Raw genomic sequence first — 21993 nt, forward strand, 5'->3', positions numbered from 1 at the left:
CCTTTTATCACATGATGATAAGAAAGAAATCCGTAATCCGTAATCCGTAATCGTTTCATTGACACTGGCCTCGACTCGACGAGGCGCGGCTCAACTTGAGATCCGTTACCAGCACATCTATTGCATTCTGCATTCGCTACTAACAAAATCAGCCCGTTATTGAGGACGGATACGATTTCTTCCTTGCAAGGATGCCGCCGTGATAACACAATGGCCAAGGCCACGACTCACAGCTCTAATAGAGAGCAAACGCGCAGCACGAATTCAACCGAAGCTCCCGCAAACGAAGAGCAGCATGGTCTGCTAGCAGGAACCGCTTCTGATGAAGATGAGGACGAGGAAGAGGACGAGAACGAGAACGACATCATAGCATATCCAAACAACGGTGACCTCGACGCTCCTCCTAGTTCCATTCGCACTCCGGGCACTCCAAGAACCCCTAATCGAGTCCGGTTTGATCTAAGACCTACTAATATTCCACCTCCTGCGAACGGCCATGATCGTCCAGCCTCACCCGTTGATTACTTCGACATTGTCGACCCCGATAGCCCTACCTACGACGATTCAACATCAAGGCACCCCTTGCTAACCGACATCGAAGCTCCCTCTGTGACCCTAGCCAACAGCCTCGACGATGACGTCCACGAGTGGGCCGAACGAGAACGGACGAGGCCCAAATCTGGGATGCGCTCTGCGTTTATGAATATGGCGAATAGTATTATAGGCGCCGGCATTATCGGACAGCCCTACGCATTCAAGGACGCCGGTCTAGTGGCGGGCATCGTATTGCTTATCAGTCTAACCATCATCGTCGACTGGACCATTCGTCTGATCGTCATCAACAGTAAACTAAGCGGCGCGAACAGCTTTCAGGGCACAGTCGAGCACTGCTTTGGCAAACCGGGACTGGTTGCCATAAGCGTTGCGCAATGGGCTTTCGCGTTCGGCGGCATGGTTGCCTTTGGAATCATTGTTGGCGATTCGATACCACAGGTTCTACGCACGATATGGCCGGGCTTGAGCAGCACACCCGTGTTATGGCTCCTCGCAGACCGCAGAGCGGTTATTTGTTTCTTCATACTTGGAATAAGTTACCCGTTGACGTTATATAGAGATATTGCAAAGGTAAGCCCGTTACAGTGTGAGGGAAATCAGTCTGATCGACCGGCTAAAAATGACGATAGCTCGCCAAAGCAAGCACATTCGCTTTGATCAGCATGGGTGTCATCTTAGTTACCGTCGTCGTCCAAAGCGTTCTTACTCCCGCGGAAAACCGCGGCTCTTTTACCTTGCCGTTACTCACGATAAATGATGGCATATTTCAGGCTGTTGGCGTTATTTCTTTTGGTATGTGCGCTTCGTCAATCAAGTTTTCATTTCAAACAAACGGAGCATTTACAAGGTACCTAGCTAACGAAAGCTACATAGCATTCGTCTGTCAACATAATTCTCTCCTAATATACGGCTCCCTAAAGACACCAACAATAGACCGGTTTGCAAAGGTGACTCACTACTCTACGGGCATCTCCATGCTGGCGTGTATGACTATGGCCCTCGCAGGCTTCCTTACCTTCGGAGATAAGACGCTCGGAAACGTGCTGAACAACTTCCCGGCCGATAATACGATGGTGACGATCGCGCGGCTTTGTTTCGGGTTGAACATGCTCACGACGCTACCGCTAGAGGCGTTCGTCTGTCGGGAGGTCATGATGAACTATTGGTTTCCTAACGAGCCTTTCAATATGAACCTGCACCTGATCTTCAGCTCTGCATTGGTCGTCTCGGCCATGATGCTAAGTCTGCTGACGTGCAATCTCGGGGTCGTATTCGAACTCGTTGGTGCGACGAGCGCCTGCGCGCTGGCGTATATCTTGCCGCCGCTGTGTTATATCAAGTTGAGTTCAAGGTCGTGGAAGACGTACGTCGCCATGGGCATCGTGGCGTTTGGGTGTTCGGTCATGGTTATCAGCATGTTCCAAGCCATTGGCAAGATGATCAAAGGTTAGTTTAGCTGCCGACGTGGCTACCCGTCTTTATCCGTACTTGAGCTGACTTATATCTTTTTTTCTTTTTTTCGCAGGCGGGGGCGAACCATCCCAGTGCGTCTAAGGCTATGGGATTTGACCTTGGCCTCGTCCTTGGCCTTGTATATTATTCATACACGTAATGCGAAGCTCCTTTGGGGCTTGGAGTAAAGAGAGGCAAACTGCATATTGCATACAGCAGCCCGCTATTTAATAACGCCAGTCCCCCCAGTCGGCATCGAAACGGTCGCGCGATGGTGGTTGAATCATCGGGCAACGCCACCGACGGCAGCCGTACCAGACGGAGGAGTTTATTATGATTTGAGGGTGTTCCAGGCTCTAGGGCGTGGAGGGGGATGCGCCTATGTGCAGCTCTCCACCTCGGTTGTCCTGCAGGTGCACATACATACCTAGACATGGAATAGTAGTAGGAGGGGGGGTGGTATGCGTGTGTGCGTGTGCGTGTGTGTATGTGTGTATGGGTGGGTGGGTTGTATATATCGCTTATCGCGGGACGATGTGTTTTGGTTGGTTCAGCTGGTTTAGCTGGGTTTAACGCGGCACTTTGCAGTTTACTTTCTAGGCCAGTCACAGATGGATTGATGGATGAGCACATGCACGATTGATTAGATAGTAAGTCGGCGTCTGGATGGCTGGGATGGCTGGGATGGCTGGACGGGTCGATGCAAAGAACCACTTTAAGACAAGGCCGAAGCCGTTTTACCCACGCCAACGCATACACATACACATACACACATACACATCTCTTATACACCACATATCTTACAATACATATATACTATAACTATACCTATACCTATAATTATACATATACATATATATACCTAACATACACAGTATGTTTCCTAGTATGTACATAATATATCGCATATCTTACACACCAGCAAACGTTCAAGTCTATTAGTCCTAGGCGAATTCCGTTACCGTATAGCAGCACATCGATCTCTTTTCTCTATTCTCCATCTCTCTTTTCCTCCTCCACGTACGGCTTATAGCTTACGCGCTACCCCAACTCTAGTAACCCGCGCGGAGAGCAAGCAGCTGACCTATCGATGCCGCTCCCCATTAGGAAGGCTCCCACTGGCTCCCACTGGCTCCCACGTCGAGCAGGATCCGTGACCCGTGACTTGGCTAACTAGTCACGATCTTCTATGTAGATAGGTGATATGTTCATATGATGCTCGGAGTGTAATATCTAGCGTGTGATAGGGTGTACGTATGTAGCTAGACAGGTAGGGGTAGGGATAAGGCAAAGACGGGACGGGATAGAAGAGAAGACCGAAAGAAAGATGGCATTCAGAAACAGGAATCATACATATACATACATACATACATACATACATACATACATACATACATACATACATACATACATACAGTATCGTATACAACTACAACTACACACTACACACTACACACTACACACTTATACATCACACGCTTATACACACTGCGTTAGCTACAGGTAAGCCTTCTCTATGCTTGTCTCCGATCACACCGAACCCCGCTTGCCAACTTATACATAAAAGCTCCAGAGACGAGACCCTTTCGATAATCCAGCTAGTCCCCTTTTTTGTCCTCTTATCCACCGCCTTAAATACCCAGTCCACCCGTCGCTCGTCACTCGTCACTCGTCACCCGTTCCATCACGCCACAGTCAAAAGAGAAGCTTGAAACCAAATTACCACCATCAGCTTTCCATATCCCCATCTGTCGTGAGTATAACACTACCTACTTGCCCTCGTCCCCCCTTTCGTGCTGCGTGACGACTCATCGACCCTCAAGGCCAGCAAGCGCCTAAGGATCAACTGTCGTCATACCAACCTCTCTACCTTGTCTACCCGCCTGTCTTGCACATCTATACATACATGCCTATCTACATATATATCTGCCTAGGCATCTCCGTCCCTCCTCGTCGTAAGGCGCGAGACAGAGCCGAGCTTAGCTTAGCTTAGCTTTATATGCTTACCTACTCCCCCCTTATCCAACATACCAGCCAAGACCCAGCTAACAGCAACGTAGCAAACAGATCCATACTCGCCCATTATATCACCAAGGACGTATCCGCTCCTCCTCCACCAGCCAAAATGCACGCCTCATCTTGCCCCAAGTGCGGTGTCACCTTCAACGGCGACACCAAGAAGTGCGATTCCTGCGGTGCCGTAAGTCGAAGCTCTTTCTTTCTCACAACCCTCATGCGTATATACACACACAGACAGACATGTATACGCATATTAGTACTACCCTTTTAGCCCCCCCCCCCCCCCTTCGCATCCCAACTCAAGCTTCGAACCCCAAGCTAACAAACACCATCTCCAGACCTGCCCCGTGTAAACACAACCACCGCATCTCCATCCATGAAGACGTAGGAGTACCCAAGGGGGAGGAGGGGCTAAGGGAGTTTCCGCGGCGCCGCAATGCCACCGACCACCCCGCCCCGCCCTATCCCGTCCCAACCTACTAGACCACTCGTTTCGTTTCTTTTTCCACCGGTATTCGGCGTAGATAGGGGGGCAGGGCAGAGCAGGGCAGGGCAAGGCCAAGGTCAAAGGGGAAGGAAGGAGTTTGCTGTACAATGAGATGTTCCAGGGCGACACGGGGTCCAGAACCGGTCTCCCCCCCCCTTTTTTTTTTTCCTCTCTTCTTTTTTAATTTACGACGGCATCAGAATAGGGGCAAGGACGGCGGGCGGGCTCGACAGGTTTTCTTCTTTCTAATGCAGTCAGTCAGACGAACCGGACTAAACAAACGAGAGGAGTGTGTTATTCTGAAAGGGCGAGGCGGTCAGATACAAATACAAATACAGATACAGATCCAGATCCAGATCCAGAAAGAAAGAGAGACGGAAGCACACGTTGGCGAGTATTTTACTTCGGCCTCTACGGCAAAGCAAACTAACTTACTACCAATCTTACCTGCCTATTACCATAAGCCCTTAAATTCATGTCAGGGCGTAGTGTGCATGAAATACCCAAGTGCCCACGGACTCTACTCCTGCCTCCCCTATTGGACGGATATGCTATGTAGTAGAAGTAAGCAACAATCACATGTCTACTGTGTTATCGTGAACAGCACCAGTAGATAACATTCCGACCTCATGATGAAACCATGTGCCGAGTACATCGATAAGTATCCCTTTCAAATATCACAACATACCACTGTTGTATCCTATTATACTATTATGAGCATCTTGAATTAGTCCATACTGTCCCTCATTTACTACAGGCTACAGGTCAAGGCTAGTACTATAAAACCTCGTGGGCGTAGTCCTACAACTTCAGTCGTCCATGGAACATCACAAGCCTCCTAGGACCAATAATCTACGAACGGCAGCACAACAGTTACAAGACGCATGTGGAGAACCAGGCAGGGCATGACGATTAGTAAGGAGTATGATTGGGAAAAAAAGACAGGTAGAAAGAGTAGCCCCTGCGCAACAAATGTCCGTCTCCCGGTTGGCCTGACGCGGGAATTACCAAGAGCAGTAAAAAGGAGAAGATTTATGATATAGCCGTATTCTCTGGGGTTGTCTCGCCAATCTTGACACACATACCACACGCACAACACACCACCCACATCTCTCTAACGGCAATACATTGCCCATCCCCCCTTTCTCGAACCATGGGAATTCAAATACAACGATACCCGCTACCCCGTCACCAATATACTCCCTTTGTAATATGGGAGACACGCAAGAGTTGACCTGAGTTGCACGCCCTTCGAAGCAGTTAAAACGGGAGGACGAATCAAACTCCAGTCGAGATTAGGACGCACAGGCGGTCCAACCCTCCCCAGTCCGTCCAAAACCCTTATTCATCTGTATATCTCGTCCGTGAGACGAACCTAGGACGATGATGGATCATGACGGTATGTCGAAGGTATCATAAAGATGTTGTACATTTCTTAAAGGACTAAGCACTTGGAGTGCTTCTTCTGGCTTTTGCGAGACAGCAGAGCCGCGCGAGTAGCGTGCTCGAAAACTTCTCGGACACCTTCATTCGTCTTGGCTGAGCACTCAAGGTACTTGTAAGCACCAATCTTCTTGCGAATGTCCTCACCCTGTAGCAATATTAGCGGTTACAAATCAAACAAAGAGTCAAGCTGAGCTCGGAGATAGATATCCCACGTGTTTCCAAACACCGAGGTTAAATAATGAGCTTGCGATGATAATGATAACTTACCTCCTCAGGGGAGACAGGCTTCTGGCTAGTCTTGCGGAGCTCCTCAATTGTCTTTGCGTCGTAGCGCAGATCCTTCTTGCAGCCAACGAGGATGATAGGCAGGCCTTGGCAGAAGTGAAGGACTTCAGAAATCCACTATCGAATAGAGCACGTGTCAATAAATTGCTTATCTAGGAAGCATGAGACAACCGGTATGAGATGCGGGAATGCTAACCTTCTCCTGAACGTTGTCCAGAGAATCGGGCGAGTCGACAGCAAAGCAGATTAGGATAACGTGAGAGTCAGGGTAGGACAAAGGTCGAAGACGGTCGTAGTCTTCCTGACCAGCCGTATCCCATAAGGCTAACTCGACGTGCTTTCCATCAACCTCGACATCGGCGACGTAGTTCTCGAAAACGGTAGGGACATAGACCTATTCAAAAATAAAAGGACAGTTTGTCAGCATTGTGCACAGCAGCCTATTGATTATTTATTGGGACGCGATAGATGCTTATGATTGCATCAATGGGCGACGAGGCAATAGCTCGGAGGATGGATTGACGAGACCGACAACCCTTTGTTTCGGTATGACGCGGGCGGATGTTGAATAGAAGGAGGAAAGGCAATGGTGATGACGAGGCAGCTATTCTCTTACCTCAGGGAACGTTCCCTTGGAGAAAACGCTATAGTTGAATTAGCACGATGGCAGAGACGGGTTTGTTTTGATAAGCGACGTACATCAATAAACAAGTTTTACCACAGGCACCGTCACCGACGATGACCAGCTTTCGGCGGAGCTCAGCCATGTTTGGGGAAGAAGATGGTCGGATTTAGGGGGGGCAGAGAAAAGGAACGGGCTTTGCTCAAGGGTATTTGAGAGAATATGCAAGAAGAGAAAAGAGAGGTCAAAAGTCTTGATGGAATGAATCCTCGAGATTGTTCGTTATGGTTTCTCCCTTGGAGGTTTGGATGATGAAAGAAGATGGAGGAGATTAGAGATGGAGAATGTGAGAAGGAGGAAAGGTTGGAAGATTGGAAGGTCGTTGCTCAATTGATAGCGGTAGCACCAGCAAGGTAGGATAAGGCAGGCAGGCACTACAGTACATAACGTAGGTAACTTTTGCTCCAGGTACCTAACATAACCAGGTAGACCAGGTAGCAGCACCAGCGCCAAAGCAACAGGAAGTAGCGGGTCAAATCACCAAATAAGGGACAATTGGGGACAACCTACCTAGCACAGAGAGGCACAAGACAAAAAGGACAGGGTTTAGTGGGGCTTGTTCAATAGTTAAGGGTTTTGTAGGCAGGTTTTGGTGGTCGTCCTTAGTGGCTTACACTGCTAAAACTCTGCTAAGTCCTTGAAAAACAAAAACAAATGCGTACAAATACAAATACATGCAAAGAGGTACCCAGCACTGCGTAGGTACTGTAGGTAGGTACTCATTGTACAATACATTTCCATATGCCCGTTTCTGCTCTCGCACTGGCCTGACTGGCCTGACTGGCCTGACTGGCCGGCTTTTGCTTTCCACTTTCCGTCCCAATCCCCAATCCGAAAGTACTTATTTGTACATGCATCCATCATGTGCCCTATGACCTTGGGAGGTACATAATGCGTCGTCCTTATGAGTCGTCCCTAAAAAGTCCTTTGGCCCTTGCGCCTCGGATCTCGAGGAGGCAACCCACCAAAACACACACCATTCAAGACTGGTTAAGGTACCTAAGGTCCTTGTACCAAGCCACGACACCGTCTTACAGCATTGAAGATATTCCATGCATGTGGACTATGGACTGTTCTTAGCGGGCCTGTGCGCAGCGTCCTGCATTTGAAGCTCATGCTATGTATGTATGCCATGCTATTGCTATGCTACATATGAGACTCACTTATACGTAAGCAATTCTCTAACCTACAATATCATGTATGTATTGATCTACTAACATAGATACAATCCAATGCGAAGACTTACCTATCTACCTGCGTCGAAAAGGTCCTCGGAGATACTACTGAGCTACTGAGGTCATCGAGGTGGATAAAAGGCAAATGTAGCATTCGGGCGCAGCAAAAGTCATAGGTAGGTATATCACACACTACGAGAAACAGACGGCACGGCTTTCTCATACATACAGTCATATCTCACAAATATAAAACCACTAAGGCTTATGATAAGTTTGATAAGTTGGACATATGCTGACTCAGAAGTGTTGATATTGAACATCTGAAGTTCAATACTTTTAATACTTGGAGTATTAATGTATTACTGTATGGATTTCATACATACATAAGTTCACGCTTTCAAAAATGGAGGATCGGGGGATGTTGCCGGCAGATCGGCTCCCAGAAAAAAAAATTAGAGACCAAGCTAGGTTAGGCACGTTTGAGTCAAACTCCCCTACCGAGCGTTGCGAGCTACATAGGTACATACATACATACATAGTACACTAGACAAAGCTGGGAAAGGAGCTTGCGTCTTTCTTCACCGACTAAACGTCGCAATAGCCCTTCGCTGATCCGCGCTCTTCAGCTGAGCAGTTGTGGCTTAGATATTGTCATATCATTTCAAGTTCCCAAGTTCCTAAGCTCCCAAGTTTCCACGCTCTCTCCTATCGCGCAATCTGTTTCTTTGTCCGCTGCTCGTCGATACGAGTTTGTGGGGGGTTCGGCATTCGCGTGGTGTAAGAGCCCTGGAGTCATCATTTTGTTTCATACGGCCAACCCGTCTCGGAATTCTCCTTTTAACTAACTAACTAACTAACTAACTAACTAGTTACCTAACATATATGTATGTAGTATCTCTCATAACCCCTTTCTCTTTTCTTGGATTGCTCTATCGTATTTATTGCGTATAAGACACCGAGAACCTCCCCATTGCTTACAGAATTAGTTAGGCCGAGGCTGCAAAGCCTAGCAGTTTTCTACAGCTTGGCTTGGCTTGTGATTTAGATCTAACTGCCCAGCTCTACTACGTATATTATATACGCGTACCGCATTGACACCATACGAGCAAAACTTACGGCGTTTTGATATTAACATACATATCAACTACATATCGACAACGGGTTTGAATTACATAACAGATCTGCATGTAGATGAAACGTACTTAGGATGCACACTACTTACAACCAACTAAGAAATATGAGACTTTGTTAGTTTGTTAAACGGGGCGGTGTTAGTTTAGATCAACTAGTTGTCTCTTTTTGCTGAAGCTTTAAGTTCATCTCGCATCAAACCGTCAGGGTGGATTTTACCGGCCGAAACCTTGGGGTCCTATGCATTCCGTTGCATCTTTAAACCTTATTATGCGATAATAGCCTTCCGCCTGTTATATTTGACCTAGAACATCAGGGACTTGCGGGGGGCTGAAAAGGGTACAAATCAATTTGATTCACGTCATAGGATCTTGTTTGGGTAAGTTCCAATATACCTAAGCTCCAATACATCAATTTTATGTGCTAGACACCTAGGTTAGGTAGATAAGTTCAACCGGAATAATAAACGCTTGCAGAATAACGAAATCCTGCTCTTAAAAAACGCCATCAAATACGTCCGTTCATCTTCTTAAACAACAATTAATGATTACAGCTACTACTATATCAAATGCCTGTTCATTGCCAATATGGCGTCAAAGTTTGAACAGGAAGGTCGGACAGGAACAATTTTTGATAAGCTTAAGCTCAAGCTCAACTACGACATGAAATCTACAAGATAGACCAACATCTTTTTACAACAAGGTCACAACATGGTCACAACGGGCACGGGTCTTATGGATCTTGGCATTCAAGGGTCAATATACATAGGTACTTAAGTATACTAGTATACATGTATGTACGTAGGTATGGAAGTACCTTATCTGTCGGAGTCTAGATTTTCCGCGTATTTTGAATCCACCCCACCTGAGAGTCTTTCAATGGGGTCCTAAGGCTCTAAAGCCAATTGGACCAATTAAATGCTTTCCAAAATTTTGGTCTCTGGAGAGCAGCTTCAAACCCACGCACGCACACGCACACGCACACGATGAGGCCGTAAGAAACAACCTACCCACGGAAGGCCCCCCCAAAAAATATGCAGAAGATCCTCCGCCGAGTGGCTACCGCCGAGCGGGTGGTCGCCAAGCGGACCAAGACCAAAGACCTCAAGTGGTTCAAGAAGCAGAAGAAGGAGACGTTTCAGGATCAGCAGCAGCAGCTAAGCATGGCCCGAGAGGAATTCGATGCCGCGAAGCAAGCCGTGAAGGACGACTGGGAGTTGGGCCCCCTCGCCCCAAGACGAGACGTTGGCGACTGGGCCGATGCGAAGGGCGCCATTCACGAAGCTCGCTACGCTGCCTATGGCAAGGTCACTCTCGCCATGCGAAATCGCCGGTGTCAATGGGCTGGCGGCGCTTACCACCTTAACATCACCGTGGGGGACAGAGTCGTGCTGATCGACGGCCCGGATAAGGGGCGCATCGGCAAGATAAAGCATATAGACTACGACAAGGCCGAGGTTATCGTCGACGAGTTAAACAGGGTAATCCAGTTCTCCAGTTCCATATGGCGCTGTAACGCTCGTTACGGATTATAGTAGCCATTTTCAATAGCTAACACGGTATGAATCGCACAGACCAATATCAGAGTACAAAGAGAAATCCGAGACGATAACGAATCCCCCGTTGTCAACATAGAACTCCCCATACCCATCTCGGGCATCCGCCTCGTCCACCCCATCAAAGACCCCGCGACAGGCGTCACCCGCGACGTCATCATCAACCAGCTGGTACACGGAGGCTTCCTGCACGACCGCGTATCCGGCAAGCGGCGGTGGTCCCGCGTTGTCCCGGGCCTGAACATCTCGATCCCGTGGCCCAAGAAAGAAGAGAAGGAATTCAGAGACTACAACTGCGACACCCTGCGCATCGACGTCGAAGACAAGACCTTCGTCCCCACCCTCCTGCGCCCGCCCATGCCCGAGGCCGTCCTCGACGAGCTGCGCAACAAGTACAGCCGCTTCCGCACCCGCCACGACCCCCAATACATCGCGCGCCTGGAAGCCGAGCAGCAGGCCGTCGCCGACCGCAGCAAGCTCATGGACTCGATGCGCACCCCGCTGCAGGAGTTCCACCGCGCCCAGCGCGAGGGCAAGAAGAAGAAGGGCAAGCCCCGTCTCACCCAGGAGATGCTCGAGAAGATCGGCGAGGTCATGGCCAAGAACTTGGAGAGGACGCGGAACGGCCAGGCTCTGCTGGAAGCTGCCAGCAATAGCGCCGTGGCGTCGGCTGAGACGGCCGTACCGCCGCCGCTTCCTACAGAAACGACGGCGACGGCGACGGCGACGGTGACGGTGGACGACGCACAACCTCCGCCGTCCTCGACGTAAAATTAAAAAATTAAAAAATGGTTGTAGAATATGGATGCTACTTAGACCTGTAACATAAGTGTACATATTGCATTCAGTGGCACGCGAAGCATCAAACCAACTTCGTACTCCTTCCTAGGCGTAAATCTCCCCCCCTATGTGATTGAATCCCCACCTCCTATCCAGCCGGTACTTTTATCTATGCCCTGAACCACCCCTTCCCTACCTACGAGCCGAGCAACGACAGCCTTTCCAAGGCCGTGATAACAGGCGGTTCCTGCTTCTTCCACTTAGCCTCGAGGTTCTCGTATAAAACCGCATCCGCGCCCATAGGCCTCCACTCCTCATCCTCGTCTCCTCTGCCTTCTTCGCCAGCCGGCTGGTTTCCAGCACCCGCGAACACCTCCTTGACGGCTACCCTGCAGGCCTCCGCTACTTCGGCAGCCAGCGCCTCGAGAGCACGAGCACGTTCGTGCATGCCACGGCGCACGAGCGCAAAGACAAGACGCTCGGCATCTGGCTTTGCACCCTCAACGCGCTCCACCAGTCGGCGAACGCTGTTGACGAGGTACTCCTCCTCGTAGACAGTACCCTTGCGACCACGAGCGCGCTTCTTCTCCTCGCGGCGGCGGTTCTTGCTCGTAGCGCGACTGACGCCCGTTCCCGCCGTGCCCACGCTTCCCGCTCCCTTGCCCGTGTACCGTGTGAACAAGCTGGCGCTCGTGCTAATACGTGAGCTGGCTGCCACCGACACGTCATCCGGGATATCGCCTGCGCCAGCACGTTCGCCCTCGTAGAAACCCAGCGGGTCCTCGGCCGCCTTTCGCCGGAGATCCATGATACGAGGAACCTGTGCGCGAAGCTGCGCCTTGCAGTCCGCAAAAAACTCAGTACTACTACCTAGAGAGTCTGCGAGACCGGGATCGACGGCGCTCGTTAAGAGGTCGGGGCGCCCGCGCTGTGCTACTAGGCGCATGGCGTCAGCAAATAGATATCCTTTGCAGAGACAGGAGATGGTATTTTCGAGCGAGTTGAGGTGATCGAGATGGATTGTTGCCGCGGACGCGTAGTCCTTGGCTTCGTAGAGGGCTTCCGCAAGCGTTGCTGCGAGATCAGAGAGCGCATCTGGAGCCAGAGCCGGTGATTGTTGCTGTGCCGTGAAGAGGCATTCACGCCAGCAGGAAGCGCCGGCAGCACGGTAACACCTGGTAGCCCCTGTATAGTCGTCAAGAGACTCGTAAGTGAGACCCGCTTCTCGTAAACGAGACTTAGACTCGAGATACGCCGCATAGAGACCAGTAAGGATAGTAAGGTTAGGTTGGTCGTAGCGATAGAGCTTCAACGCCATGGCGTAGAGTGCGTGTTTGACTGTGTAGTCTTGGGCTTCCTTATGCGCCTGGCTAGTTTGAAGGTGAACCAAGGCTTTCTCATGTCGTCCAAGATGATCATCAATAGCAAATTTCCGTCTTAAGTCGGGTAACAGATGTAGATTTTGATGGAATGGAAGGTACTCTCGGGGATCTCTTTGAGACTGTTGTGCAACTAGTAGCGCTAAGTCTAAATGGTAGAGACCTAAGGCTTCATCGTATAAGGTGTTGACATCTGCAAGAAAGCAGATGTGTTCGACAGCTTTCTCGGCAAGCTGTTCATCTTCTTGCAATAGAGCAGCAACAACTAACAGCCCGTCTTCATACGCGGGTGGAACCTTGCAGACATTGGCTGTAATAATGTTTTGTAGGGTGTCATGGTCCTTGGTCTTACGAGATTGGAGATGAGATAGCACCGCGTCGCAAATAGTATTAACCTTTGAACTGTCTTGGGGTTTACCAGTAGGGATCTCGCTAGGAGTCACTTCCGGTGGCTCTTGATTCCTCACACCCTTAGTATCTCGATACATGGTCTGCGTGACATCTTCGTCTCTATTCCGCGTTAGGTATATGCTCATACGTGGTATGCGAGCTCACTTACCGTAGAGAGGAAAGGAAGAGGTCGATATACGAAACATCTCCAACTTGGTCGAGGAAGAGTCCAATACTAGCAAGGAATTGCTGCGGTCTGTGATCATAAAGAATATTCATATCCACACGCTGGGTCCGACAGTACGAGTATGCCTTTCCGTAATCTTTAGCGTCAATCAGTTGCCTAATTCCCGCTACAACCATGGCTCGGGGATAGATCGTTTCCAGGTTTCCACGCGGCATCTGGAGAACTAGACTCATATTAGTAGGCATTGCTGTCACAAGCCTTGCGCCCCTCTCGATACTCCGACACCTCTCATCCTTTTCAGGATCATCTGGTGGTACCTCCAAGCCTATAAGGCGGGGTTAGCTAAGAAGAAATTGGATATCGTTGGGACTCACTCTCTACATCGACCAAATGGATAAACTTGACTAGATGGCTAGTTGTTGTAACAATGAGATGAGCTGGGGTAACAAGAAAAGATGTGCAATTCTTCATTAAGAGGCGAGAGTTTGCATATAGATGTCCGTTCCGTGATAACCCGACAGCAATGACGTTACCGGCGAGGTCGACGACTTCGCTCCACGGAAGCTGAGATGGAAGGCGGACTGAGTACAAGTCATCCTGCTGGTTGACAACACCATGAAATCTACCTAGGCAATCTTGAAGGAGGACCTCTGTAGATCCTGATTGGGTTAGACGCACAAAGCCAAACATTGAACCAGCATATATGCTCGAGTTAGATGAAAATTCACCAGTAGTTCGGTCAAAGGGGTGCGACTGGATCACGGGGCCCTTTTCAAATCCGAGGCAGTGGATAACACTATTCTCGGTGACGGCAATCTGTAAAGGTTGACATTCATTGTCCGGGTTATCTTTAGCGAAAGTCAGGCTGCCTACTAAAGACGGAGGTAGAGAACGCTGCCCCTTTAATTTCCATTCATATACGTCTACACCGAATTGATGGAGAACGACCATGAACGTATTTGCTGGAGAAAATGTCACATCGATAATTGGCGATGATGCCTGTAGTTCAAATAATGCCATTGGAGGAGGAACGTTGGCTGTCCGAAAGGGGGTGAGCTTGAGCGTCTTCCCGTCTATGACAGCAACGGCTCCATAATCATATGGAGGCGTCAGCGACCCTCGAGCAACCTCGAAAATATACTCAGTGAGCAATAGTCTATCTGCAATACTCTTAGTGTTGAAGATACGCCCGTAAAGATTCGAACTCACCTAAGACGGCCGATGCGAAACGCAGTGACTTTTCAGGATGCCATGTAAGGGAGAGTGGACGCTTCTGCGTGATGATTTCTTGCTTCAGATACCAGTGGTAATTGCCCATAGTCCAAAGTTGAATCCGATCATCAAGCGTAGCAGCAAGGACCGTAGAATCTGAGTTCCACTCAAGCCGTATCCGGTCATTTGAGAGTGACCTGCCTTCAGGGGCTCTTAGGGAAAATTGGCCATGTCTAAGGCCATTTCTCTCAAAGAATATAACATCCACACGGTCCTCAAAGCGTTGCATGGATGCAATCAAATTCCCGACAGGCCTCCAGCTTAAAGCGCACTCCATACCATCAACGGGTTCGCTTACGCTGTCAAGAACACCATCTCGGGAGTATACCCGAATGACTCGGCGGATGCCAGCCTCGATCGAGTTGATTGCGACGTATGCACCGTCGCCTCTCCAACTAATGGTCGTGCTTCCGTCATCGTTGGCGCTGAGTATGCCTTGGTCTACTTTTTCTGGTATCGTAGGGTCTCGCAAGGCTTTAGCGCCTCTGCCTTGAAATTGTGTTTCCTTCTTGCCCCAGCCAACAGAGACGTGCTTAGATGCTTTGAGATCATCGACGCTCATGGTCATATCTGCTATGCAATCGAAACTACGACTCATGAATATCACTGTGTTTGACTTGGTAGTTATGGCCAGCAGTTCTTCATCCGGAGACCAGCTTGCGGCTGTGATGCCCTCATCTACAGATCCCTCGATCTCGATGTGAACTCCATCATGAGCGTTTGGACCCTCTGATTCTTGGACGACAACTATGTCGCCTCCCTCAAGGACTAAGCAAGTTGTCAAGGTGTCGCTGAAGTGGTGCGAGCTTATGACTCTGTCAACAGCCAAATCCGGATTTGGACTTGGGGCGTCCCACGATGCGACATCTTGACATTCACTACAGTCGTAAATGGTGAGCAAACTATAGACTGTCGGATACCCCCGAATGGTGCAAACTCACATGTCTATAGACGAGGCCCTCACGTGCTCCAGTATCCTTACTAGGCGAATACGCCCATCTTTCTCGCTCGGACCAAAAGTGCACAAGACCTCATCTTTGGCTGGGTCCCAACATGTTGATGTGATAACCTCTTCGGTTGAATCGGTTGATGGCTTCCAAGCGTTATATCGTATGTTGCGAAGGTTACGCATCTTGGAAATGCCTGACCTCGTAGGGATATATGTCACTCCAATCTACACAGGGTATAACTCGGCTGCGACGAATGGAAGTGTGATACTTGGACTTTGTAATGACGACTATAAGTCCGTGCGATAAAACTTTTGTAAGTAGTATCGATACTGTGCTATGTATCTATGCACTGCATTTAGGTAGGTGCCTTAGGTAATCACATGGTTTATGCATTACCCCAGATCTTAACCCTAGATTCATCCTGTTGAGGATTTAGGTTTGAATCTAGTAAAATAATAATCTAATAAGGTTTAATACATAAGTATTGTCACAAGGTGGAACCAAATAGCATAGAAATAGCTTCGTTATTCCACGAGTAACTCTAACCTAATTACGGGAGCCTACGGCTGTACATGTGCACTGAACATGTACTAGATTCAGTATAAGGAGAGTGAGATGTTACTCAACTAATCCTTTTTTTTCTTCTCTTTTTTATAGATATATGAAGTAGGCCGTCTAGTACCGGAAGAACGAGCCGGTTGAGATAATATCGTGCATTAACTAGAATCATATCTGCGATCCGAAGATTAGTATCCTGGTTCGACCAGAAAAGAATGCTAGAAACTTACCGTGCTAGGTAACCAACTTAGCCGTTTCAGAAGAATCCGTCAGCAAAGGTGGAAAGGTTCATGTCGAGTCCTAGATATAGACGTATCAAGGAAGACAAACACGACAGCCACGAGGATCGTAGGCGGAGTGTATCCAACTGTTCTATGCATCCACCGATGTAGAAACTTCAAATTATCTACGTCTGAGGGCATGAAATGCTTGACGAGTAAGCATTTAAATATTTCTAGACACACTACCCAGCACACTATCTGACACAGGACCGAAACCCCTGCGTAGATTTGTTCGTTACGAAAGAACGTTTCGGGATTCATCGTTTGTGATATCGTTACCGACACAGCTGGAGTTGTTGCGAGGAGAAGTCAGGCTATCGTCATAGGAGTAATGGCAGTGGTACTGTAAATTTCTTTTTCTGTAGGTAAAGGACGTTCGTGCAATAACAATCAGGGCGTAATTATATAGTTATATATTTATATAGTTGGATGGGTTGTTAGTATAGTCGTATAAAACTCAAAGCCCCTATTATACTTATTCTTTTCTCTGTGCGCGAATACTATTATTAAAATTTGCTAATTACCTTATGTACGTTGGGAATTGGTATAGCACCTCATAGCCTGGTCTCAAAGTTGGATTTTCATCAAAGGGATATACTATATAATCCCGTAGCCCTTCAAGTATTCTAATGTGTCGTTTTCTCCAACGCTTCTTTACCCCTTTTCTATCCTTCGTTATTCCATCCTAACCTCTACCGACAAGTAATTGCATGTTCAATATTTTATTGTTCTACGAACCTACCCTACGTTGTCTACCAAATCGACAAATACCCAATCATGTTGGACAGATCTACAAAATGCCTGGTAGTGTGCTGCGTTTATAGCATATGGGGTGCCACCATGATTTTGATCGACGCAAAGATTGTCCAGCGGCGAGATACAATTGTCCAACGGGGCCGTGAGCTCCAAAACAGTCTTCGCATACCAAGTTGTTTGCGCGTTTTCGCCGAAGAGGATCCAGGAATATTGAAGGAGAATTTGAGAACCGCAGCCCACTTCCTAGTCCTCGCGTGCGCTATGGCTGTCCTCGGCGTACTTGTCGTTTTTCTTAATTGGACGGTTTGGGATTCTTCCGTATTAGGCGTTGCAATTATTAGCCCGTTCTGTATGGTTCTTATCGTATGGCTGGGACTTATATTGGGGAGGCGAAAGATATCGAAGGGCAACTTCAAGGACGACAGAGAGGATCCCGAGAAAGGCATACCAAACAACGGATTGAATCCTGGTGTGAAAAGGGCGCTTCAAGGTTTTCGGGTCACCGCTGTGATGGCACTTTGATTCATTACCCCTATATTTCAGCAGCTCCTAGGCCCCCTTATCTTGTCTTGCGTGCGAATGACGGGACGGGCAATATAAGAAAGAGGTCTTCTCCAACACACATCCACCCATCCACACATTAGCTACTCGGGCGTTTCTTCTTCTACGATAGCTCTTGCGCATATAAAGCGTACTATACGACGATACTCGACTTTACTCGACTTTACTCGACTTTACTCCTAGGAAACCTCACAACCTTGAGTTGATGATATTAGGTGGTTAGTGAATATAAGTAGATGTCTGCCAAAGCAACTAAGTTGTGATCCTGGATAAGTGAATTATGCATATTTTGTTAATTTATGTTATGTTATGTTATGTTATGTTATGTTACGCTATAGTATGGCAGGGATAAATCACGGTTCCGGCGGCCCTTGGCTTAAAGCGGCATGCCTCAGATCATCTAACAATTTCATCTTATTAACTACAAGATCTAATACAGGGTATTCAGGTTTGTAGGCCCAATTCCGTTTCTCGATCTACCAGTTGTACATAATCCAATTGGTCCCTTATTTGAACTTTCCATTGTAGGTATTTTATCCAAATATCGCCTTGCTAGGTACTTACGGCCTTGAGATTGTCCAACTTGTAGTGTTTGAACTCTTGTATAAATCATGGATGTCGCGTACAAACAGCATGCCAACCAAGCACGTCGCAAAAATAGATCATCTACGAACCTTCAACACTTGTCTCTCGCGCCGCTCACGTCTAAATTACCCCTGACCGACCCTGAAGACCTGCCTGACTTCGGCGCGTCGCCATTCCAATACAATGTTTCCTACCTACAGGGCAAATCCGCTCCTACGACCCCACGGCTACTCCAATCTCCTCCCCGGACTCGAGCCAACTCCCCTAGCCGACGTCGATCCTCGGTACACGATCCTGCAAGCGCGAATTTGCCGAAGAGCAAGTCTACGACCCATCTAGTTGCGTCAAATGCTAAACGCTCTGGCCTAGGAGCGTTATCGCCTCTTCCCCGGCATCATGCGCCACTCAACAACAAAGAGCAGGGAGACGACGACTGGATTCTGCGTACGGGGGCATTAATCAGCGCGGAGATGCGCGAGTCTAAGGGGCAAGCCTGGCTCGTCGAGAGGGCGAGCTCGACCAGTCTGACTGGCATGCGCGACGTTGAGGAAGAGGCATATGAACGAGAATTAGCTAGGGAGAGAGAACTCGCGAGCAGACGGAGTAGCCGACGGGGCAGTATAGCAAGTGGAGACGACGATATCATTTCGCCGAGCAGCCGCTATGGTAGCCGCTCTCAGAGCCGGGTTGGGAGTAGAGCTCATCTAAGGACACCTGTGGAGCGACACGCACACGATGGGTACTTTAGCTACGAAGTGTCACCGGAAGATCACATCCAAGGCCCGGATTTTGTGAGCCTGGACGAAAAGCTCGAGGCCTTCGAGACGGATACGAGCAAATCAGACGAGGCAGTTGTTCGGAGACTGGTCTATAGGAAAAACGATGGGGTAGGCTCTTGGGTCTGGTCCCTATTCTCCGTTGAGGAGAACGACGAGGAATCAGACACTGCCGACGGCGAGCTGTCAGATGGCGAAACCGAAGGAAGTCATTTGCCTCGTAGTGCAAGCACATTGGACTTTGAAGGCGTTTCGAATTTCCCAGAAGAACAAATTCCACCCCCTAAGTCAGATGAAGGTGGTTGGCGAGACGCCGCGTGGCTTTTGACCGTGGCATCCAAAGTTTTGCTTTAGAATCCGAGACAAATTCCGAAGATCATTGCATTTGCGCTGGATGCCATCTTGACAGCTCTCACGTCTAAGAGTCACATTGCAGCTGTGCCGAAAAGCCATCTCTACATTTCTACGACGGGGCCTTACCCCCTTCTGGCTGTCAGAAACTGAAATATATGAGCCAAGCGAAGGACTTCGATATTTTGCTGCTAAGAATAGAACACGGAATTCTGGATTTGATTATCGAACAGTACAATTTCATTGATCTGGAAGTTCACAAAACGGCTGAACCCGGCAATACTAAAAATAGTCTTGGAATCCAAATCCCATCAAGACCGTTACGTTAGTTGGCTCTACCTAAGCTTTGGAAGAAAATATTCTACAAATCAAAAACAACGGGAGTGCCTGCTCAAGGTGCTCAAGGTGCATACATGCACACGTTGCATACATATACGCCCGCTTCGCTTATTCCTTGCCTACCCTATGTAGTGCTTCTCGACTATTTGTAAAACGGAGTGTAGTTTGGGTGCGGGGAAGGCCACGAATTGCGATCTCTAGCCAACCCGCAGGGAGAGTCGTTCAGCTGGCTAGCTAGCTTGAGACAGCGCCAAAACCTGATTTTTTTTTACTCATAAAAATGCAGACAACATACGTTCGAGGCCTTTGACTAAGACGTGTGTCACTTGCGTGGTAAGAAAGAAAAAAAAACCCGTTACTCTGACGATTAGCAATATATGTTTTTCTACTCATTGTGCTCTGAAGCTTGCTGGGAACTACCCAGGTAGATTAAACCCGGGCGCTAGAACCCGTTAGTGACTGTCCTTAAATGTAAAATGGGCCCGGAAGTTGTAAGGATATACCGTAGCGAACCGAGTTGATATTTAGCGTGGTGGATAGATGGGTTTTAGTCTATTAGGTATTGTACGATGAACCGAATAAAGATTAGTTCTTATACCCACCAAGGTTCTATATAAGCGAGGCATTTTGTGAGAGGACTTCTGACTGTCTTTTTTTTTTATGAAAGGAGAAGAAGGGGGAAAAAAAGAAAGAAAGAAAAAATATCGAAATACACCGGTCAAACTCGTTCTAAATTTCGAAATATCCCTTGCGCAGTTATGTGTTGGCCAATGAACCCGCAAGTGGTACATACGTAGCCGAGAATTGCGGGAACAAACGAGGTCGATCTCCTCTTTGCCTTTTATGGACTTTGGGCCAAACCGTAAGAAGCGTAAAAAGATGATCCGCCTACATGTATGTATGCACTTGTCAAGGCTATCATGCACAAGTAATTTGTGACGAGTATCATGTAGCATGCCGCTACGCATGTAGAACATGTGGATTCGACAAGGAGTCCATGTCCGGATCCGGCCTTTGGAGCTCCGCCGAGTTGAGATCCATTATCTGGTGCTTGAACCGTTCAATGCGAACGGGTAGCAGATAGGCTAACAGACACCTAACCTAGGTATGTAGACTAACAAATAGACAATGTCGTGAGTGCGGGTAGCACTGTGTTGTAGCACGTCACACGGGAATTCAGGGTCTGGATTACTTATGACGTTTTCCCGATTGATGCCCCCACTTCAACATCAGATGCATGTGGAGACCCGGAAAAGCTTCGAGAATAAACAACGTGACCAACCCCTCGGTGCAGGGGGCGCGACGTGATATGGAGGGGTTCAACGATGCCACATTAGTTTTCCTACCATAATACAGATCCTAGTATGGACGCGACCGCGCATCCGTTAAGGCTGCTTGAGCTTTTCCATTAGCCCGAAAAAAAAAAAAAAAAAAAAAAGAAGACACGCCGACATTTATCGCTTCGGGTGTCCTAGAGTGGAAGCTTGGCTGAGGTACCACAGCTACGGTGCTCAAGGTTGAACGCAGCCCGCAGATATGGTAACATTTGATGTTGCGACTTCTGCAAGCGGCACGCCGTAGTAGTGAACTACGTTCTGTAGCGCTACATTGTGTTCGGGACCAACTTGTACTATAGCATAGTTTTTGGTTCCGCCATATTTAGGTATTGCCAATAACTTGGGATTTTGCGAGTGGCACAGGATCACTGGAATAGTAACACCGTAAGCTAGTAGGATCAGCTTGGCGGGCCGCAACTGTGCGGTCCAGGGTCCAGTATGTATGTCCTGACGACGCAAGGAGACCGGGGGAGCATGCAGTATTGTATATAGAAAGAGATGTGTCGACGTCGATCATAGAAGATTCCAGCTACGCTTATTTCGCTGAGTGGTGGGCGGGAGGCTTGATGAGGCTTCCCGTCTTCCCGCAACCCTCTCGCCTTGGCCTAACTGGGTTGTGTTGATGGCGAACATTCGGATTCACGAGCGAGATCGAGCCTGGTCGAACACGAAAGTATACATTTTCATATTGAACATCTGTAAAC

At 48.4% G+C, this 21993-nt stretch overlaps 7 protein-coding genes across 7 annotated transcripts; 5 read left to right on the top strand and 2 right to left on the bottom strand.

The window, feature by feature from the left end:
* Positions 1-39: 39 nt before the first annotated feature.
* F4813DRAFT_354275 (transmembrane amino acid transporter protein-domain-containing protein) lies at positions 40-2493 on the top strand. The gene is made up of 3 exons (XM_049242735.1): positions 40-1125; positions 1185-1347; positions 1429-2493. Exons 1-3 carry the CDS (start codon positions 211-213, stop codon positions 2004-2006), a joined length of 1656 nt encoding a protein of 551 aa, XP_049101196.1. The 5' UTR covers positions 40-210; the 3' UTR covers positions 2007-2493.
* Positions 2494-3362: 869 nt separating this feature from the next.
* Positions 3363-4763, top strand: F4813DRAFT_354280 (uncharacterized protein). Its single transcript, XM_049242736.1, has 2 exons — positions 3363-4207; positions 4365-4763. The coding sequence occupies exons 1-2, from the start codon at positions 4007-4009 to the stop codon at positions 4377-4379; spliced, it is 216 nt and encodes a 71-aa protein (XP_049101197.1). The 5' UTR covers positions 3363-4006; the 3' UTR covers positions 4380-4763.
* A 1115-nt stretch (positions 4764-5878) lies between these two features.
* F4813DRAFT_25594 (Rho type small GTPase) lies at positions 5879-7277 on the bottom strand. Its single transcript, XM_049240206.1, has 5 exons — positions 6944-7277; positions 6861-6888; positions 6441-6638; positions 6227-6361; positions 5879-6104 (listed from the first exon to the last, which is right to left on the bottom strand). The coding sequence occupies exons 1-5, from the start codon at positions 7009-7011 to the stop codon at positions 5949-5951; spliced, it is 585 nt and encodes a 194-aa protein (XP_049101198.1). The 5' UTR covers positions 7012-7277; the 3' UTR covers positions 5879-5948.
* A 2988-nt stretch (positions 7278-10265) lies between these two features.
* Positions 10266-11558, top strand: F4813DRAFT_387941 (uncharacterized protein; the record flags this gene model as incomplete). Its single annotated transcript, XM_049246627.1, has 2 exons — positions 10266-10712; positions 10806-11558. 2 exons carry the CDS (start codon positions 10266-10268, stop codon positions 11556-11558), a joined length of 1200 nt encoding a protein of 399 aa, XP_049101199.1.
* Positions 11559-11763: 205 nt separating this feature from the next.
* On the bottom strand, positions 11764-15927 carry F4813DRAFT_387942 (IkappaB kinase complex, IKAP component; the record flags this gene model as incomplete). Its single annotated transcript, XM_049246628.1, has 5 exons — positions 11764-13456; positions 13506-13848; positions 13898-14683; positions 14733-15673; positions 15737-15927. The coding sequence occupies 5 exons, from the start codon at positions 15925-15927 to the stop codon at positions 11764-11766; spliced, it is 3954 nt and encodes a 1317-aa protein (XP_049101200.1).
* A 1261-nt stretch (positions 15928-17188) lies between these two features.
* F4813DRAFT_395170 (uncharacterized protein) lies at positions 17189-17862 on the top strand (the record flags this gene model as incomplete). Its single annotated transcript, XM_049247664.1, has 1 exon — positions 17189-17862. Exon 1 carries the CDS (start codon positions 17362-17364, stop codon positions 17860-17862), a length of 501 nt encoding a protein of 166 aa, XP_049101201.1. The 5' UTR covers positions 17189-17361.
* Positions 17863-18227: 365 nt separating this feature from the next.
* On the top strand, positions 18228-20046 carry F4813DRAFT_26192 (uncharacterized protein). The gene is made up of 2 exons (XM_049240259.1): positions 18228-18425; positions 18475-20046. The coding sequence occupies exon 2, from the start codon at positions 18513-18515 to the stop codon at positions 19614-19616; it is 1104 nt and encodes a 367-aa protein (XP_049101202.1). The 5' UTR covers positions 18228-18425; positions 18475-18512; the 3' UTR covers positions 19617-20046.
* Positions 20047-21993: the final 1947 nt, after the last annotated feature.

This window comes from Daldinia decipiens, assembly GCF_022478715.1.
Source record: "Daldinia decipiens strain CBS 113046 unplaced genomic scaffold F4813scaffold_10, whole genome shotgun sequence".
Lineage (NCBI taxonomy): Eukaryota > Fungi > Ascomycota > Sordariomycetes > Xylariales > Hypoxylaceae > Daldinia > Daldinia decipiens.

Excerpts from the sequence above, each read along its gene's own strand:
- F4813DRAFT_25594 (XM_049240206.1), bottom strand. The coding sequence starts at position 7,011 with ATGGCTGAGCTCCGCCGAAAGCTGGTCATCGTCGGTGACGGTGCCTGT. Across the intron at positions 6,639-6,860 it reads CCAAGGGAACGTTCCCTGAG|GTCTATGTCCCTACCGTTTT; the intron begins GTAAGAGAATAG and ends ATTTTTGAATAG. Across the intron at positions 6,105-6,226 it reads AGCCTGTCTCCCCTGAGGAG|GGTGAGGACATTCGCAAGAA; the intron begins GTAAGTTATCAT and ends ATATTGCTACAG.
- F4813DRAFT_354280 (XM_049242736.1), top strand. The coding sequence starts at position 4,007 with ATGCTTACCTACTCCCCCCTTATCCAACATACCAGCCAAGACCCAGCT.
- F4813DRAFT_354275 (XM_049242735.1), top strand. The coding sequence starts at position 211 with ATGGCCAAGGCCACGACTCACAGCTCTAATAGAGAGCAAACGCGCAGC. Across the intron at positions 1,126-1,184 it reads TATATAGAGATATTGCAAAG|CTCGCCAAAGCAAGCACATT; the intron begins GTAAGCCCGTTA and ends AAATGACGATAG. Across the intron at positions 1,348-1,428 it reads TGTTGGCGTTATTTCTTTTG|CATTCGTCTGTCAACATAAT; the intron begins GTATGTGCGCTT and ends AAAGCTACATAG.
- F4813DRAFT_26192 (XM_049240259.1), top strand. The coding sequence starts at position 18,513 with ATGGATGTCGCGTACAAACAGCATGCCAACCAAGCACGTCGCAAAAAT.